The sequence below is a fragment of the Triturus cristatus genome, chromosome 8 (genome assembly GCF_964204655.1).
Source record: "Triturus cristatus chromosome 8, aTriCri1.1, whole genome shotgun sequence".
In the NCBI taxonomy this organism is placed as follows: Eukaryota; Metazoa; Chordata; class Amphibia; order Caudata; family Salamandridae; genus Triturus; species Triturus cristatus.
In genome coordinates, this window is record NC_140591.1 from 1,671,612,370 (window position 1) to 1,671,632,961 (window position 20,592).

The 20,592-nt window shown below is 42.9% G+C and overlaps 2 protein-coding genes across 2 annotated transcripts in view; both read left to right on the forward strand.

Moving 5' to 3' along the window:
* Nucleotides 1–4,391, forward strand: part of LOC146808558 (vomeronasal type-2 receptor 1-like) — a 73,336-nt gene extending 68,945 nt beyond the window's left edge. Inside the window, exon 6 of the mRNA XM_085624006.1 lies at nucleotides 4,290–4,391. Within this exon, the coding sequence (XP_085480132.1) occupies nucleotides 4,290–4,391 (102 nt within the window). The remainder of the gene's footprint in view (nucleotides 1–4,289) is intronic.
* A 6,765-nt stretch (nucleotides 4,392–11,156) lies between these two features.
* On the forward strand, nucleotides 11,157–12,056 carry LOC146808559 (vomeronasal type-2 receptor 26-like). The gene has a single exon (XM_085624007.1). It carries the CDS (start codon nucleotides 11,157–11,159, stop codon nucleotides 12,054–12,056), a length of 900 nt encoding a protein of 299 aa, XP_085480133.1.
* The last annotated feature ends 8,536 nt before the right edge of the window (nucleotides 12,057–20,592 follow it).

Below are 20,592 nucleotides of genomic sequence, written 5' to 3' on the forward strand. Positions count from 1 at the left end.
CCGTGCAACCAATATATTTGAAGCACAACTGAAAGTGTTTGCTACAGGGTTGGGGGCCCAGTCGAATATGCACAGCGACTGGCCAAAAGGCAAGACCTGATGTCGATCCATGGTGAACATGGCCAAAGTATACTGTATATGAATGAATGAATGAATTAATGAATTAATGCCAGAGGACTAGGACTGTGGTACACACCAATACACAGAAGAGCCCCTGTCTAACCAGAAGACAAAATCCAAGTTTTTAGCCTCCTACAAAATACGACCTCTGAAACGAAGCATCCGGAGGTCCAAAGCAAGCTGATTCTAAGCTTTGGCCGCAAAGAACAAAAATGCTTTGCCAACCCTCCTCAAAAGCTTAGTGCAAGGCACAGTGAACATGGTGGTGGATGCTGATCACACGACTCTGGAGGGGCAGTTAGGGGGGAGCATACCAACAATAGAACCTGGGCTAGATTGAAACAATGCCCAATGGACCAGAGATGGAGATTTGACGAGGATCCGCTTCTTGGTAGGCAGCAAGTGTAGAGATTTTAAAAAGGGGACACTAATGCCCATCTAGAAAGACTCAGGGTGAGCTGGACAGCAGCATTTTCCACCACCTGCAGATGTCCTAGTAGAACCTCAGATGCCCCAGGAAAAGAGCGTGATCATAGTACAAATGAGAAGAGATTGATGCCTAGATCACTATCCGCCTGCAGTGTATGGGAAGGAGATACAAGATTGAGAAAGTAGCCTAAAACACGTGCCACCCACAGAAGAAATCTGAGGTTGCATTGAGAGTTGGGTATCCAATGTAACTCCCAAGTTTTTTGCCACGAAAGCTAGAGCGGGGAGCTGGCAAAGCAAAAGGCCAAAAAGCTTCCGACGAGTTGACCGAATGGAAGCGAAAGAGAAGAATCTCGTTTTTCTCTGAATTACATTTTAGCTCACTGCTCTGCATCAATCAAACACTGCTGACATACAATCCTTAAACGACCCCTCGAAGGTGAAAAGCAACTGGGTTCTGTCCGCTTAAGAATTACGGCTCCTGCAAAGTAGACAGCGGGGACATAAAGATGTTGAATAGAGTGTGGCTCATAGAAGAACCCTAAGGCACTCCCTGCCTCACTGCTTTAATAGCAGAACTAAAAGGCACTAACCATACCGACTGTCCTCTGGAATCAAGAAAAGATTTCTACCTGTGCTTTATGTGTAAAATAATAGGTTCCGCTGCTCAAAGCGCTGCTCATACACTTGCGGCTGGAGCTATAGCATGTCAGAGTGTGATTAGCAAGGGTGCACAGCCCCGAACCGACCTCAAGCCTCTTTAAGTCAATGCCAGACACTCAAAGGTGTCTTCTTTCACCCATGTTGTTGGATTATCTGTGCTTCTTTTCCTCCGTATTTTTTTTATTTGTTTTTCCCCTCTGTTGGCCTCAAGAAATGTCTGATGTGGCGAAATAAGTGCTGGTCCCCAGACATAAGTTCCAGTGGCCCCCACCGGCAACCACCAGATCAAATTAAGCACTGATTTCAACCAATGCCACACCGATCCTCTAACCCCCAGGTTGGCAAGATGTTGTAAAAGGATCATGTGATGGACAGTATCAAACACTGCTGAAAGATCAATGTTTGAAATTGGGTTACTACTTGGCAAAGGAATGCACTCTGTCCAAGTAGGGACCACAGTTGTAGTTAGGGTAAGTCAGATACACAACCTATTTTAACCTGTGCTCACCCTCTGGTAGCTTGGCACAGAGCAGACAGGCTTAACTTAAGAGTCAATGTGTAAAGTATTGGTGCAACGCTTAAGTTACAGTAAAACAGTGAAACCACTACAAAAAGACTCCACACCAGTTCAGCAAACTAGAAAATATATATCTGGGCAAAACAAGACCATAATGACAAAAAGTTGATCAATAGATCTTGAGATATTAATTTTTAACAAATAAATTGCAACATAGTGTTCAGTTGGGTCCCGCTTTGACATGGAACCCTTCACGATACAGGTGCTGCGTCATCATCGAGCCATGCAGGGGTGTCCTCAAAACGTTTATGCATCATCGCCGAGCCTCAGAGCGCTGTCTTCAGATTGGCTCTGCGTTGGCATTGAACCTTGCAGTCGGGACCCGCATCATCGTCGAGCCACTCAGGGATGTCCTCGGATGGGGACTGTGTCGGCATTGGAAGGCACTGTGTTGCTTCTGATCAGTGTAAAGTCATCAATGTTTCGCTTTTTGCAACAAAGCAGCTGCAGAACCCACTTTTAAGGACAGGGCTGGATTGGCACCACTTGGCAGGGCAGGGCTCACAGTTGGCAGTGCCAGTCAGCCGAAGCAGAGTTGAAGGAAGTCTTCGGTGGCCCTGAGACTTCAAGAACAGGGGGCAAGCCAGCAAGCCCTTGGAGGAACTTGGGTTCAAGGATGTAGAGAGGAGATCCAGTCCTTCTCACTCCCAAGCAAGAGGTAGTATGTCAGCACAGCAAAGCAGGTAGAAAAGTGGCAGTACCTCCAACAGCACAGTAATCAGCATGCAGCAGTCCAAAAAAAAAAGCAGTTATGAAAGTGGCAGTCCCTCCTGCAGCACAGCAGCTATTCTTCCGGCCAGAATGTCTTTGGTTCCAGCAAGGTTCTCATTTGATGGTGTCAGTGGGTCAGTATTTATACCCAGGTGTGAATTTGAAGTGGGGGAGACTTCAAGGAGGACTTTGAAGTTCAAAAGTTCCTGCCTTTCCTGCCCTTGCTCCAGACTCACTACATGGGAGTATGCAGCCATTTTTGTGGGGCCATGCACATCCCTATTCAGGTGCAAGTGTCAGCTACTACCTCCCAATCTTCCTCAGGAAGGCCCATCTGCCTGATGATGGGCCATCAGGATATGAATGTGCAAAGTCCAACTGTCATCAGACGTGTATTCAGAGACAGACCGAGGCATAGAATGGTTAAAGTATGAAAATGAGAACTGGCATTTTCAGACTTACAATTTAAAATCCGACTTCACCATAAGTTATGATTTAAATTGTGAGTTCAAAGACACCAAACTCCAAATTTCTATCTTTTCCCAATTGTAAATTGCAATTAAAAGATGTTTAAGGCTATCCTAATGTTAACCTATGGGAGAGATAGGCCTTGAATCAGTGAATAACGAATTTGATAGTTTTTCCATACCAGGACATGTCAACGCAAACGTCCTACCTTTTAAAAACACTGCACTGTGCCCATGGGGCTGCCTAGGGCCTACTTTAGGGGTGACTTATTTACAATAAAAGGGAATATTCGGGCCTGGCAAGTATGTTAACTTGCTAGGTTGAAATAGCAGTTTAAAACTGCACTCACAGGCTCTGCAGGGGCTACTGAAGTGGGTGGCACAACCAGTGCTGCAGGTCCATGAGTAGCATTTAAATTTACAGGCCCTGGGTGCACATACAGTGCACTTTACTAGGGACTTACAAGTAAATAAAATATGCAAATTGTAGATAAGCCAATGTTACCATGTTTAGCATAAACCCCATATGCACTTTAGTACTGGTTATCAGTGGTAAACTGCCCAGATCATAAAGCAAGCAAAAATGAAGTCCGCAAAACAGGTGGACATACAACAAAAAGTCATGGGAAACCACAGCAAGGATGCCAGTTCTAACAATCAAGTAAAATCAGCACAGCATTTTTGCCTTGATCCAGAGCCTGCTTGATATGGTCAGATATGTCTAGTAGTGTAGTCCCCATACTGTGATGAGGATGAAACCCTGATTGACTAAGATGCAGCATCATAACCTGTTCTAAATATTCTGAGAGATAGATATTTACCAGTTTTTCCAGCATTTAAGCTGGCAACAAAGAGATGGTCCTGTAGTTGGGAAGTATGTTTGGATTTAAAGAGGACTTCTTAAGCAAGATTCCAAGTGGCTTGAATAACGCTGCTACCATTTCAGGAGGGCAGGAGTCAAGCGAGAGCCAGATATGCAATACATAACTGCCTCAGTAGATTGCTCCAGGAAAATTACCCTGAAATAAGAAAAATTACTGTCAATATCATCCTGCCTCACAAGAGGCAGAGCTGCCTTCAAAATATTAAGAGTCTTTTGAGTATCGCAATCTTAGCCTCGTACAACGATGCAAGCCCTAGTACAGGCCTTTGAGGGCAAAAAAGGATTTAGTGACCTGAAAAATGGCAGTAACATATTTTTTTTCCTCAGAATATATGATCTGTGACCATTTGATTGAGTCATGATAAGTCCTAGGGTCAGATTTATATCTAACTTACTGTCCAAGTTCTTTCTAATTTCTTAAATGCTCTCCTTTCGGCAGCCAGAGAGTAGGAGAGCCAAGGGGCGAACACCCCTCACTGCTGCTTCTACTTCAGCTGCTGTGGGAACACATCCTCAGCTGCCTTGCCCATCCAAGAAGTAATTGCCTCTGTTGTGTCCTCACCAGCCCGGGAGCATGTAAATGACCACCCCTTGAGGAGCACCTGGCGCGAACAAGCAGTTTGCTAGACCTTGGCAAACTCCTAGAGAGCCCAGTCTTGTTTCTTCAGGGCATATATTCCCTGCTCGCCACCAGTGGTCGCCTTGCCCGGAAACATGTAAATGACCACGCCACACACGGAGCTAAGTAGCACACGTCTTTATTCTTCAGAATGCAGCTGTTAACTGAACGCACTATATCATAATTTTCTTGATCACACCCAAATACCTCCCAACGGATTAGGTAACTTTGTAAGGAGTCCTCGGAGGACCAAAAGGGTTCTACTGCACATGATCACGACACTACAGCCTCCACACTTAAATCTATATTATTTTATAAAGGGGAGGAAAGGTTATAGGTAAGAACTTTGACCAATCAATGGCCTGAACTTTATTCCACTCACAGAAGAATATCTCTGCAACAGGGCTGGCCTGTTGAATGAGGTTATCATACCTCCACCTGAATGGAATTTGAAAGTGATCTGGGCAGGGAATTTTTTACAGGGGACTGATAACAGAAGAATAATTAGAGAAGACCAAATCAATAATAAGGCCTGCAGAGTGAGATGGGGAGGTTATCATCTTAAAAGTGAAAAGTCTCTGATAGATGTTTGTCAAGGGTATTGTTGCAGGGATTCTGCACATACACAGAACTATGCGCGGGAAACCAGGACCTCAGTGTGTAGTGGGGTACTAAAATACCGACCTCGGTGCCCAGAACCCCAATCGGACTAGCTATAGTTTCTCATTTGTTCTCCGTACTAAAGCACAGCAACCAATGATTAGACATCCTAGAACATGCTACTCCGTTCCTCTCAGGATACGTGGGAACAAGAACAGTCTTTCGTTCAAACTCTCGTACTTGTCCACAACATGAGTAAATAGAGCCAAAGTATAGTTTAACATGTTTATTTTAACTAACGTGCTCTATAATGCGGTACACGAGCTAATACTAGCAGCAAAATTCATAAGATCAAACAAATTAGCATTGTTTCAATTCCATACAGAACAAAAGGGGAAATCATATTATAATGATAGTGGAAACAGAACTATAGCGCCTTGCCACCCTCCCCGTGCAAGAAGCTAGTTTATTATAATTATAGAAGACCTCCAGTCGTTGTCAGGGGAACCCCATACCTCCGAGTTCATGTGCAGGAATTTACATCTCCGGACAAGCACAGCTCTTCTATCCTGGAAAGCGTTTCTCCAAGTGCCCTAACATGCATGCAAGGCCATATTAAAAGCACCAGATTTTCAGTGTTGCAGCTGTGTTCTATGTTATGGACGTGCGGCTGACCAAAGCAATTCAACGGAGCTCATTGTTTTTCGACCTTGAACATGCTGCGCAGACTAGGAGCACAGTGTACAGCTTGATATGTGAAAGGCAGACAGTTCTCATGGGAAAGCGAGCAAGCAAAGTGTTTATGAGAAATGTGCCATGTAGTAACGTAAGCAAAAAGCAGCAAAATAGCAGTCAAGCGTATACTAGCTTATGCTAACTTAGTAATGTCCGCAGGTGAGCCCATATCCTCACTACACCCTCCCCTTGGTCAGTCCAATGGACAGTGGTATGCCGAGAACACAGTTTTCAAGAAGTCTGAGCAAGAATCAAGAGCATTCGTATCAATGCGATCCCTGAATTGGCAATGAAAGAGGGCTTGAAAGTGGAGAGCGGGGAAAGAAAAAGGAAAAAAAATAACTTTTGTGTCCACAAAAGGCACACAAAAACAAAAGAAATAAATCCAGCAGGGACGAGTGTTAGCTGAGTTAATCCAGCAGAGTGTATGAACAGTAGGTTGCAATTGCCTCCAAGAGGAAGTCATTGTTATCGTCAGAAAAAAGAGATGTCACACAATTAAGCAAAGTGAATAAACATGTTGGAAATGGGATCTCTGGTTGGCTAAGGCTTGCGCCAAAGCCAGGCAGAGACCACCACTCTAGTTAGGGCAAGGGAGTTACATGTCAAAGATAACCCCTGCTGGTAGTTTGGCACAAGCAGTCAGGCTTATCCCGGAGGCAATGTGTAAAGCGTTTGAGCACGCACACAGCAACAACATACCAGGCACCCCACAAAAGGAACTCCACACAAGGTTATATAAAAAATAGCCTTTGTATTCTCGTAACACATTAGAATAGTAATCACATAATATACATTGTGCCACCTGGCACTAGGTAATATCTACAAGGGATTATGTACACCTGACAGGGCCAACTGGACCACTGTCAGAACCATCTCAAAGTGAACTTAGTAAAAGTAGGACATCACATAAACGTACAACCAGTAATCACTGGTAACCACTGTACTCAGCATTATCCTGTAACATAAACCACATTATGCACAGTATCACAGTTAGGCGTGAATTACATTCTGTGCCAACGTCCCCAGCATAAACACATTATGCAATCATCTCATAAGTCTAAACGTATTAGACCCTAACCTCCTAAGCATCACACACATTAGGGGTATACCTCACAGTAGGGAATAATCTCACTAGCATAAACCACAGTATGCAAATAACCTCATACCTACACCATATTTAGAGGCACATATCACAGTATAGAATAACTCAAACATACACACAGTATGCACAACCTCATAATCATAAAAGCACATTAGAGGCATAAATCAGGGTGCGTAAATCATAATACATGCATCACATTTCCTAGCACCACATAAATCATATTAGGGCCTGGCGCCCTATAAACCTAGCAGTCCCCCTGGCCAACTGGCCTTCTCAAAGGGGCTCAAATGCCCTATGTCCAAAAGTCAGGGCAGCTGCCAATGAAGCAATATCATAAAGTGCACCATTGCACAGACCTAAACGGTGCAGCTGTCACTAAGTGCTGTACAGCTGTAAATCAAATGTGGGCATGGGCACCCACTGTGCCCTTCAAACCAATGTGCCCAATCGTTGTAGCTGCCCGTGCTGGTGCGGCGCAGCTGGGAATAAAACGCAATACAGGGCCCTGGCACTTCTGTGCCTCTTCAATGAAATTACCCCATCGCTGCAGCTGCCCTCTGCAAGCGGGGCAGCTGAGATAAACAAAGTAACGGGGCCCTGGCACCTCTGTCCCCATTGGGGCCCCACTGGGGTGCTTTATACAAAAGTGCCCAAAGAATGGAGCCACACGGGCTCTGGAAACAGAACATGGCCCACGTTGGAGCGGCCCCCTATCAGGCGGGGGTTGCTCAGAACAGTGGCACCAACAACCAAGAAAAAAAAGGACGGCCTTAGCTCCACTCACCGGGGCTGGGATCAGGCTCCTCTGGTCCAGGTGGCAGGCAACAGGGGAGCCTCCCCTCCTCGGAGGACTCCTCTCTCATTCTCTCTTCACTGCACGCAGGGCTCCATCTGCATCACGGAAGCACCGCTAGGAATCCTGCTCCTGGTCTCTCTCTTCACCCGGTCTCTTCTCAGGCCTCAAGACCGGAACACCGCTCTCCTCCCTCATGGCAGTTCCTCCTGGCCCCCAGCAGCAGCACGCCCCCGCTGCTTTCAGGAACAGAAGAGAGAACATTTTCACGGGGTCACAGCCCCTACATTTATACCCAGATGCTCTTTGTCTGTTAGTGCAGGGCATGGGGGAACCAGATGCAACTGGTTCAGGGGGGAATTGGAGCACTTTGTTTTGCAAGCTCCTCTTCCCCTTTGTCAGGTGGGGGCTAGGTGATCAGACACACCACAGGGGGCAGAGCCAGCATTCACTAAGGCAGGCACCATCCTATTCAGAGTCAGGGGATTACCCCTCCCAATACTCCCAGCCCAGATGTCCTATTCAGCCCAGCGCTGACTCACCCTGCCCCTCCTGGAGCCACACACACCTCCCAGCCCCTGTCACTCACAAGCCAGACATGCAATTCACATCAGGCAGGCAGACACATAGCACACAGAAATGCCAACTTCTAAAAGTGGCATTTCTCCACCAGTCATCCTAAATTTGCGCACACCATTGTGCAGCATTTATTCTCACTAATTCATACATACTAGACTTGACCACACTGCTCCTCTCATACCAGGAATTACCATGGACACACAATTATCCCCAATGCATTCCTATGGGAGGGCAGGCCAACTTCACCAAATGTACACAGAGAGCGCACGCACTTTACACTGGACTGCAGTGCTAAAGTGCCCAGAGGCCTAAAACCACCAACACCATGTCAGACTTAAGGCAAAAAGTTGAAGGGTGAACCTTCCAAAAAGGTCAAGTCCAACAGAACATATATGTTCCTCAACAATGGGCGCTTCCAGCACCATCAAAGGACAACTTGTGTGATACTCAATGTAACTCCGTTGTAGGAAATACTGTGCCGACGCACAGATATCCCATTCTGCCAAAACTCCCAGCGCAGCCACGCAGGCCATAATACCAACACCGGAACAATCTTGCTCGTGGGCCACTAAGGGACTCATTAGCAGTTCGAAATCTGGTGGGGAAATGCCGTATTGGAGAGGCAAAAATCCAATGCCCATTGAAAGGAACAATCCAAGCAGTTGAAGACAGGTTGCGCACAAGTGTAGTAAGCAAAGCGAAAAGATTATCCATAAGCCACGCTGAGTGTGGCCAGGGGCAGAGTACCGTAGCATTCAAGCAAACAGTTACGGAGCATCTGCAGCCGGTCTTGGCTGTGCTGGCCCACAGGAAGAGCATCCATTTCGCAGTAGGCAAATCACCAGCAGAATTCCAGCGGCTAAGGCAAGTAATAGTGGCAAGCCACTGAAGACGTTGGAAAAAATAAAATGAATAAATGCTGGTATCACACCAAATATAGTTTGGAAAGGGGTGACAAGGCCAGAGCCCAAAAATTGGCCAAGCCTGCAGTGTTAGAAGCATTGAAGATAGTGTGAATCAATGCACCAAAATGTAGTGGGAAGTCAGTATTAAGAAGGGCTTGTACTTCTGTACGGGTGTTAGCCACGTGAAGGACGATTGTTTCACAGGCAGATGTGAGCAAAACTTCTTTTTGGGATAATAATGGTCTTATTCTGTTCAACTTGTTGAAGTCTGCCTTCAAGGTCGGAATGGAAGGCCAAATTGAGTTATCGAGCCTTCCGTGTGGGTGTGGAAAAAGCACATTTTTACAGCAAACCACACGCTGTGAAACCGTCACAATGTAAGGGATGCTGGCCAGCATGCCGAAGCATTCCTCATTATTTAAAAACAAATAACTACCGTTTGCAAGAAGAGTGAAGGTTGGTGTAATAGCTGGCACTGGAATACCTTTCAAAACACATGCAAGATTTGGGGCCGTAACGTTACAAGCGCCATGCAATTGTACATTTTTGCAAACAAGAGAGTGACCTATTGTTGTATTACATGATTCCCCAGTTAGGTATACCTTCTTGTCATCCCGTAGGCATCTGTATTTGAATGGTAATGGCCAAACTTTGTGTGCAAATGCACTGTCTAAGAGTTTGAAGCGGCCTAGTGGATAATGTTTCATGCATGAGGTAAATTTAAACAAGGAAAATGGGAGAGTTATAACCTCATGGATGAGCCAGACAGCTGAGTCTGTTTCGGCCACAGAGAATGGTAAAGGATCTAACTTTTCAATATGTAAAAGAGAATATGTAGCATCTTTCAGGGACATAAACTGCTGCCCCATCCTAGTAAATATGGGGCAGCATGAAAAAGCAATGGGTGTTACGGCGGAAGGCCCACTGCACTACCTAATGCCCACCCCTTTGCCGCAGCATATGTCTGTGATAAGGAGCATGTTTACAAGGTGGCAAACGTGGCTTAATGCCACCTTGTAAATATGTGGTAGAGATCAACACCACTGGAGCTTCAGAAAAAGTTATACTCTGGTGACGCTAGGGGCTTGTAAATATGCCCCCGGTTCTGTTGGTAAAAGACAGAGAACACATGCTGCCTATTATATTAATTAAACCGGCTGCATGCCGTCAGCATATGCAAGCAACCTCAAACAATATTTATGCACTATTTTTTACATAAGACTAGGGGCATGGAGAGAAATGGGGGGACCATTGATTCTTTATAAATATGTACATACTATGTAGGTTTAAGACAAATGTCTACATCTGGTGCCATAATCCACTAAACTTTTTTCCTAGGAGAAGGCCCCATGGCTAGCAGCTTGGCTCTCTTCAGAAGGAATATTTCTGCAATGAACTGCCTTACTGTACTTCTGCTGTAACTGTCATTTGGACTTGTAATCAACTTGCTCTTCACCCTTGTTTGTCTCACTTTCCACCTCTCATATACATTGTTTCTCTCACCTCTATGCAAACTTACTCACTTTTCAGAAATATTTTAAATACTTTTTATATATTTATCAGTGGAAATCCAACCATGTTATAAATCAATCTGTTAGCACCGATTTTGTGGCCACTTTTGAAAAAATGAGTCCAGTCCTAGGCAGCATAAATGGTCATAACAATTACATTTAAAATACTGTGGTCAGCATGAGATCAGTGTTGTTAAATGTTTGAAGATATAGCTTTCTGAAATTTGTGCAAATTCATTCATTTTCTTAAAAAGTAATGTATCATAAACAGGAATGCATACCAGCAAAAGATTGTTAAAGATGTTTTAGATTGAAAAGATAAAAGTACCCAATCACTTAAGTCATCCTTTTTGATCAACTTTAATGTTCCTTAATAATTTTAATTCTTGTTATTTATTAAACATAAGCTGCCAGAAAAGTCAATGTAACCTCTTTTCTCATTTAGATACAAATGAATGTATGCAATGCCCTGATGACCAGTGGTCCAATGAGAAACGTGATCAATGCATCCAAAAAGTGACTGAGTTCCTCTCATTTAAAGAGCCTTTGGGACAAATGCTCTCTATCTGTGCTGCTTTCATGACCTTCGTTGCTGCTTCCATCCTTTGTGTCTTCATCAATAACCAAGACTCTCCCATTGTCAGAGCCAACAACCGTGGACTCAGCTACCTGCTCCTCCTATCCCTCATGTTCTGCTTTCTCTGCTCTTTTATATTCATTGGGGATCCCGGGAGGCTCACCTGCATGCTACGACAAACAGTCTTTGGTGTAGTTTTTTCACTGAGTGTCTCCTCTGTCCTGGCAAAAACCATAATTGTTGTCATTGCATTCAAGACAATAAATCCCAGTAGCCCTGCAAGGAAATGGCTTGGATCAAGGACACCTTGCTGTGTAGTCTTCATAAGTTCTATAATACAAGGTATTATCTGTGCTCTTTGGCTCATTAAATCCCCTCCATTTCCAGAGCTCAACACGAAGTCATACAATGAGAAGATAATCTTTGAGTGTAATGAAGGAGACACCATCTTCTTCTACTGCATGCTGGGATACATGGGCCTCCTGGCCTTGGTCAGCTTTATCGTGGCTTTTCTCTCAAGGAATCTCCCTGGAAGCTTCAACGAGGCCAAGCTGATCACCTTCAGTATGCTGGTGTTTGTCAGTGTGTGGATCTCCTTCATCCCAGCATACCTGAGCACACGGGGAAAGTACATGGTGGCCGTGGAGGTGTTTGCCATCCTGTGCTCCAGTGCTGGACTGCTCGGATGCATATTCTTTCCTAAGTGTTATATTATACTGCTGAGGCCAGAGAAAAACACAAAAGCATATTTAGTTAGAAAAGCTCATTTTAAAAATAAATAGAAGGTTTCCATAGCAAAATATTGGAAAATGTAGAATGTCTAAAAGGCATGGACTTGAAGGTCATTCAAGAAGAAGAACCCTCAAGTTGACATCTCACGGAAAATATTTGTAATTGGAACCTTGTGGCTATGTCCAATATGCAGTCCATTTCAATAAATGTATTTCTTTACTCCTTGTCTTTTCTGCAGTCAAATGTACCATCATATAACTCATGCCTGTTAAGCCGCTCATACTTCAATACTCATTCTGCTTATTCTCCATCCAAACATGTTTTACTGCCCACGCAGCTAAAAAGAAACAATAGCACAACTGGGGTTAGACCCTCAAAGCAGCGTTACATAAAATGATTAGAAAATATTATTAGTTTTGAAGTCAACAAAGCTTCCGTGACACTGAGGTAAAACAATATGAATATCGCATAAAATACCTAAACACCACCTCCAAGCAGACCTGTTTTGACCACAGCTGTATAATAGATATGTTGGGATCATTATTCAAATTTTGAATTTATGTTGTAAGAAAAATCACTTTTCTATGACTACATTGAAGGGTTATGGTTAGACCTGTCTGCCTTGGGTGGTCTTCCCCTTAACGTTTTCCATCTGCCCTCCTATTTTTCTGAATTAATTTCTGTTAGCCTTAGGACTGTGTGAACTTTACTACTGCTAGCTAGTGCTAAAATGCTTGTGCTTACTCCCTAAATCATGGTAAATTGGCTTATACCTGACTGGCACATTTAATTCACTTATGCGTCCCTAGTAAAGTGGTATACCATATACTCGGGTCGGGTAAATTAAATCCTATTAGTGGGCCTGAGCACTTTTTCCTCCACCCACTTCAGTAGCCCCTTATAACGTGTCTCAGGCCTGCCATTGCAGAGTGCTAGCAGTTTCAAATTGCCAATTTAGATTGATAAAATAATCCAATTTCCAAGCCTTAAACCTCTCTTTTATTACAAATACGTCTCCCCTAAGTTACGCCCATAGATGAGGGTGCATTGTAATTAAAAGGATGGGCATGTACTTTTAAGTTTTACATGTCCTAGTAGTGCAAAACTGCTAAATTATTTTTTCACTACGATGAGACCATTAACATTGGGTTGCCTTATTGAAAATTAATATGTGCTAACTTTTGTTTAGGAGCATATAGGAAATGTATGTTTGACATCTAAAATATTGTGATTTAAAATGCTCTAGTCGGATTTTAAGTCAAAATTTTGAAAATGCCACTTGTACAAAGTAGGCACTTTCCTGCAATAGCTAATTTGTGTCGATCACATGAGTGGTTATTGTTAGCACTTGCACTCTGTATATTTCTCCCAGACAGCCCCACAATAGAAGGATTAGGGATGCTTGGATGGACCATCCCTGGCAGGGTGGGGCAGAGTGGGTACAGCCCGATTTCAAATCAATAGGCTGTTCCCTGCCTTCACACAAAGGACTTCACACTACATCATTGTTCTTGCAGTCAGGCTGAAGTCAAGGCAAGGGATGCAGGAAACTCCAAGAAAAATGTCTAGAACCGTTTCCTACTTCAAAGAAGGCACAAAGTATAAAAGTAGGTCTCTCAGAGCACTCTTCCATTTACTTTCTGGACCAGCGGGAGGACTCTCAGAAATCTGCCTGCTGTGTACTTCAGAAGACTGCTTTACTGCACCTGCTCCGCTGCCTGAAGTGTGCCTTCAGCCTTCAGAGGCCTGCCTTTTTGCTTGATTCCTGTTCCATTGCTTGAACCAAGGACTACCAGAGTAACTTCAAGGGCTATTTGGCTGGACTGATCGAAGCCTCAGGGACAGAAAATGCTCCAAGCATCTTGAGCTTGCACCTGGACACAGCCTGAGTGAGTCCTAACCCTCACTTGGTGGCTCTCCAGTCCTGGACCCTTGGAAGAAGTGCTAAAGGTGCACATATACCCAAAAAACAAACTTGGGTTACTGCCTGCACAGTGAAGCATGGAGCGGCTGCTTCAAAGTCGCTTCGTATTTCACTTGAATGCGCTGCCCCCTGGCCAGTACATTTTAGTGGCCGGCCAGGGGGCAACACATTCAATCTAATATGGTGCACTCTTCTTTGTACACAGTTGATAGGTGCCCTGGCACTAACAAAGAAAATGCAATGCATTGCATAATACAGCCCCTAATCATGCCGGACTGGGACAAAGCCACAAGGTCAGGCTGACTGCGATGAGGGTAGGCTGGCTACATGGTCCCAGTTTGGCCCGCTGAGCAAGCGATGCATTGGTTCCGGGATAGAGCAAGGCTGTGGTTCTAAGTCCTGTTGTGTCATCATTGAAGATCCCATTGTCAGGGTGTACAATGTGAAGCCTGGTGTCGGGATGCAGTGCTCAGCTGGAGATGCATCCGTTCCGAAGAGGTGTGAGGCAGCGATGCAGAGTCCAGTGTCATCATTATAGCTGCCATCAATGAGAGAGAGGCAAGGATCTGTGCTGTAGATGTGCCGCACCATCCGCAATGCATCAGTTCCGTGGATTGCTGGGGCAACACAGGTCTTTGTTTTTCTTTGTTAAATATTTTTGTATTGAGCTAGTTCATAATATACATAATCAATGATTGCATAATTAAAAATTATTACATTACAATCATTTTTTTTTAAACTTTAGATGTTAATCCATTATGCTTTGCATGCGAGGGTTCGTATTCCATCCTCGCCGCCAGTGTTGTAATTATGCAAAGAAAAGGCATTGATTCAATAAGTAGTCTTTATTCAGCGTCTCCACTGCTCCGCCATAACTCCAGCAGCCTGCCTCAGCTGAGCCTTGTCAACATTCCAAGGCAAGCTCACGGGCAACTGCCAGATAGACAGAACATTCCAAGGTTGTAAAAGGGATGGGGGAAAGAGGAGCATACTGAAATATACAACTATAATACAACAGATGCCCATTGCTCTCCCATCTTGAAGCCTCATTTGTCTCTAAAAGGAGTAGATCTCCAATGTATATATCTGTTAAATAGGTCACTCCATTAATAGGAGGGATATCATAATGCCTATACATGCGCTGCTTATGCTTGTGGCCAACTCCAGCATCTTGTATCTCTCCTTTTTGGGAGCTTTCGTGAGGAGTGAAAAATCAACAATTTCATATACCTGAAATATCACTTGTAAAAAAGAGTGTCAAACTGGATCACACATGGGGACTAAAAATATCTGTATGTAGTATGTGCAAAATTTGCGAAGTAATATTTTTCAGGATGGGAAGGGCCAGCCCTCCTTCTTTCATTGGCCTGCATAAGATATCCATTGCCAATCTAGGCATTTTATTAGCCCATAAAAACGCCGGAAAATCCCCTGCATCTCTTTAATAAATGTCATCTGTAGGTAGACTAGCCATTCAAATTAAAGCAACACGACCCATTATTGAAAAAGGTAAATTTATCCATTTTGCAAACAACCCCTTAATCTTACTTATTAGGGGAACATAATTCAATGAATAAAAATCATTAACATTTTCTGAGACATATATCCCTAAGTATCTGTTGGGCCTTGAGTTGGATGGAGTTCAGTTAATAAAGAGTTGAGGGCGCGACAGCAAAATAAAATATCTGGTTTTAATTTGTTTATCTTATAACCTCCCAATGAACCTCCCAATGATTCATATTCATGAACAATTTCAAACACCCTCTTTTGGTTCGCTAAAACCAGATTAAGAAACAAGGCTATATCATCAGCGTATAATTTAATACTAATCGTTCCTTGCTGTGGTGATATTATATCTGCATTATTTCAAACAGCAATAGCTAGTGTCTCTATAAAAAGGGCAAAAAGTATTGGTGACAAAGGACACCCCTGTCTTGTACCTCTGCTAACCTTACATGTACCAATATTACTGGAATTGATCATTATTTGCACAGAGGCACCTTAATATAAAACTGAAATTATTTTGATAAAATTAGAGGGGAACCCAAACTCCTCGAGTATAGTAAAAAGGCTTTCCCAATACACTAAATCGAAATACTTTTCAGCGTCTAATAGCGTAACCTGCACCGTAATTTAATTTTGTAAAAAATAATCCAAGGCTTCAATCAGAAAATATGTATTAAAAAATCTTTGTCTCCCTGGTACAAAGCTGCACTGATCAGGGTGTAGGACTGAACCTAAACTGCTGCTCATTCCATTTGCTAAAAGTTTAGTTATAATTTTATAATCAACATTTAAAAAACTTATAGGTGTACATTAATTAATATCATCCTTATCTTTATTTATCTTCAAATAGCTAACCACAACTGCGGTGCCAAATGAAGCCGGGATTTCACCCACTTCTAAGATATGATTAGTGAACTTAACAGGCTCAGGATTTTTATACAGATCAGCAGGCATACCATCTTCTGCACAGGCCTTTCCATTAGCCTAAGATTTCACAAGTCTTCAGTTTCTTTAAGAGAGACAATACCTACCGAGGCTTGCACTTGGCTTGACTGTAATTTGGGAATATGGAACTTGCTAAGAAAACCCCTAAGTCTCAGAACATTCACATCCTGTTGTGGGCTATATATTGATTCATAGTGTTTTAAAAATCTGCCCTGTTTTTGTGCTGGGTCCATTATATTAGCTTTTGTTTCCTTATCTATGAGAGATATGCTAAAAATCTACCTGCAAATTCACTCTCCTCATACACATTTTTGGAGAAATGCTGAATTAGCAGAACATCCTCTGGCATAATAATATTCTTGCACAAATGTCCTTGCTTGTCTGAGTGCCAATTTATTAATAAGAGTTTTACTATGTAAATATTGCACATTTACCTGATTCAAATTCAAATTCATAATCTTTGTTCAAATTCAAATTCAAATTCAAACCAGCTTTATTCGGTGCAATTCAAGTCACCATAAACGCAAAACAAATTTTAAAAATATACATACAACTACATTTTCATTTTTAGTTCATCCAGATAAAAAAAAATGGCAATTTAAAATACATGTATAATATCTTCACAGACCGTAGGGTGCTCAATACATAAAATGCTAAAAGCCACAAGTCATTATTAGATAGACAAGAACTACTATCTTCCGTCCTGCATATTTAATTATTAATGGGTAAAAATGAATAACAATTCCTAAAGTGCTAGTGCCATATCTTTAAACGGGTAATTAAATACCATACAACAGCATACGGAACAATGTTGTCTAATTTCGGGTAAAATCATTTACAGATTAAAACAATTTAATTTAATAACTTCAGCCGTAATTTGACCCTGGCTGTCCTCTGGTGTTTCTTATTCTGATTGCTACTGTTAGAAAACTTGTTATACATGCCAAGGTCAATGAATCTTCAGCCCTTTGTAAATATAATAAAGCAGCCTTTGCTTGTCTAAATGTACTATTTTTTAATAGTCTTACTAGGTAACGACGCCTGGGAAAAGAATAAAAAGGGCATAACAATACAAAATGAAGGGTATCCTGCGGAGATTTATTATCGCAGCCGCAGGTGCCTTTCTGCTCAACTGTAGCGGTACAACCCAAAGGGTCCGCTAGTAGATGATGTATAAGGTTGAGCCTAAAACGAGTGAACAAAAACCTATTCTGTGCGTTATGTATTAAGCTGAGGTATGGTTCCATGCCAACTAATGTCTTGCTCATGCTGGAGGCACGAGCTAAGAACTTTCTACCTTCAGTATCGGCTCTATACTCTTCAGCTTTTGTCAAGAGCAAATCCTTAATTCTGATCTTGTCTTGGGGTATTACTGTAGTCGGATTTGTAAAGAGATCCGTACATTCTATTCCTTCCAGGGATGTTTTTACATATCTAAGCCACGGAATACACATTCCTTTGTCCCTGCTGATGCAATCTCTAATGATTTGCCTTCCTAATTCCGCAGCAGTGTTGGACCAGGTCCTAATCCAAGCCAAAATAGTTCTGGCCTTGATCAGGTCCTCAATGTGTGGCCTCCCTAGTTCGGCATGGGTGATATAAGCCGGAGAACTCTGAGGAATTTTAAGTATCTTGCGCAAAAATTTATTTTCCTTAACCTGTATTTGTCGTGTCCCAGCAAAGCCCCATACTTCTGCTCCATACATTACTTTGGCGCAGCAGATGGAGCCGTAAAGATGCATGACCTGCTCCGGTGACCACCGACCCAGCCTTCGCCCATAGCTCATTATTGTCCTGATGACGAGATCAGTTTTATGCTCCGTTCTTCAGTTAAAAGTTTAAAATTTAAAAGCCCATCAAATAAAAGACCCAGGTAGGAAAAAGTTTTCACTTGTTCAAGTATGTGTGTTCCTATTCGATAGGTAAATTTTTTACAGGGTTTAGTTCCTGCTAGCAAGACATAGGACTTGGTTAGATTTGCTGATAGATCTAAAGTATCCATAAAATCAACAAAACCGTCTATTAGACACTGCAGGCTTTTTGGCGTTCGTGCCAGAAGGACCGCGTCGTCTGCGTACAACAGCACTGGAATGGGGCGACGACCCACCCCTGGGGGTGTCTGCATTCAACCTACACAATGTCTGTTCCAATTCGTTAATATACAAGGAAAATAAGAACGGGGCCAATATACAGCCCTGTCTTACTCCACTTGTACAACGAAAGGATCCAGTTCTGTCCCCAGCCAAATTAAACCGTACCTTGGCAAAAGTTCTCCAGTGGAGTGCTCTCAAAATATTTATTAGTTCTGGGTCAACTCCCAATCTAGTCATAAGACCCCATAACATTTCTCTGTTTACACGATCGAATGCGGCCGAGAGATCCATAAACCCCAGATATATTGATTGTTCACTGGCTATAGTATATTTTGCCACCAGTAAATAAAGATTCAAGCATTGGTCTGTGGTTGATCTGCCAGTCCTGAAGCCATATTGAAAATCTGAGATTATATGGTGTTCCTCGGCCCAGTCCAATGGACGATTTAAAATCATTCTACCTAAAACTTTTGCTGTCACATCAATCAATGATATGGGACGATAGCACTGCGGATCATCTTTTTTACCTTTTTTAAAAATGGGCACTATAATTGCTGTTGACCACGAGCGTGGCATGCCAACTGCAATAGCTACATTGATTACGCGTGTCAGGATTGGAGCCCAGAATTCTACCTTGTGTAAGAAGAGATCAGGTGGTATACCGTCTGGGCCGGGTGCCTTATTTTGTGTTAGCCCCAGAATTCCTGCTTTAACTTCCCCCACGGTGAATTCAATCACTGCCCTCCATGGGCACATTTCCTCTTCAGCCAAGGAGTTTACAGCTGAAAAATTGTATAAACTTTTGAAATGATTGAACCAACACTCGGGGAGAATGGATTTACCAATTACCGGCGCTGCAATATCCTGGAAACATGGGTTATTTATGGTTTTCCAGAAGATACCTAGATCCCTCTTTTCCGCAGCTTCCCTTAAGGTTTCCCGAGTTTGGGATTGTAAGGCAAATCTCCTGCATTTTATAGCTTTTTTATAAGCAATCCTACAATGGGCTATTCGTGGTTTGTCTCTTGGTCTCAATTTCAGACTTTTTTTAGGTACTTCTGTGCTCGTGAACAATCTTTATTGAACCATCTAGGCACATTATTTTGTTTCCGTGGCCGGGTGGATTTTAGTAGCCTATCTATATGGTTGGCCATTGACTCAAATGCTTTAGTCACGGCCAAACCCTCTACTAGGGGATCACTACAAATTTCAAACTCTTTTCTCCCTTCCATGATTAGGGTCTCATAAAAGGCATCTCCGTCAATACGGGACCACCTTAAGCGCCTCCCCTGGTCCGTTACTTTCTCTAGACTACCTTTCTGTGCGCTTCTTCTTTCTTTGGGGGCGGACCGATCTTTGATCCATAGCGTGAGTGGATTATGAAGACTAAATATACTCCAGTCAATAGTGGTCTCTTTTATCCATTACCACAGTATATTTGAGACTAATATGAAGTCTATAATTGAACTACACCCCCTCCCTTTAAAAGTTATTGGGGCGCCAGTTCCTTCTTCTACACACACCAAATCAAGTGTGTGTTTTAGTGAATGAGTTTTCATTACTTTTTCTAACTCCCTCCCCTCCCTGGTGTGTTCAAAGTGCAAACCTTTTGATATGGTACACCCAGACCAATCACCCATGCAGTGTTTTAAATTTGGGCATAAGTGACAATTTAAATCACCCACTAGGATTATACAAGGGGCCACTGTGGATTTACACTGCTCCATTACACCAGTCAAATGACTGTTTAAGTCATGTAGTATGGAGCCTTCCATGCTCGAGAATATGGCATTATAAAAATTAACTAAAATAATGCACATTTTATTTATTTTGAGCCTCAAACCTTGGAAGTAGCTGGAATTCCAATTCAAATTAGTCCACACACCTTCCAGTTTCAGGTCCACATAAATAACTAATCCTCCTCTGGCTCTACGAAAAGTAGATTTTTGTGCTGGAACAGCAAAACACCCGTACCCTTCTAACTGGAAGGGGTTGTAGTCAGCCACCCATGTTTCCTGAAGACAAATAACATGAAACCTTGCTATATAGTCCCTCCACTCATAATTGTCAAATTTGGAGGACAGGCCAGCTACGTTCCAGGAAACTAATCCTATATCA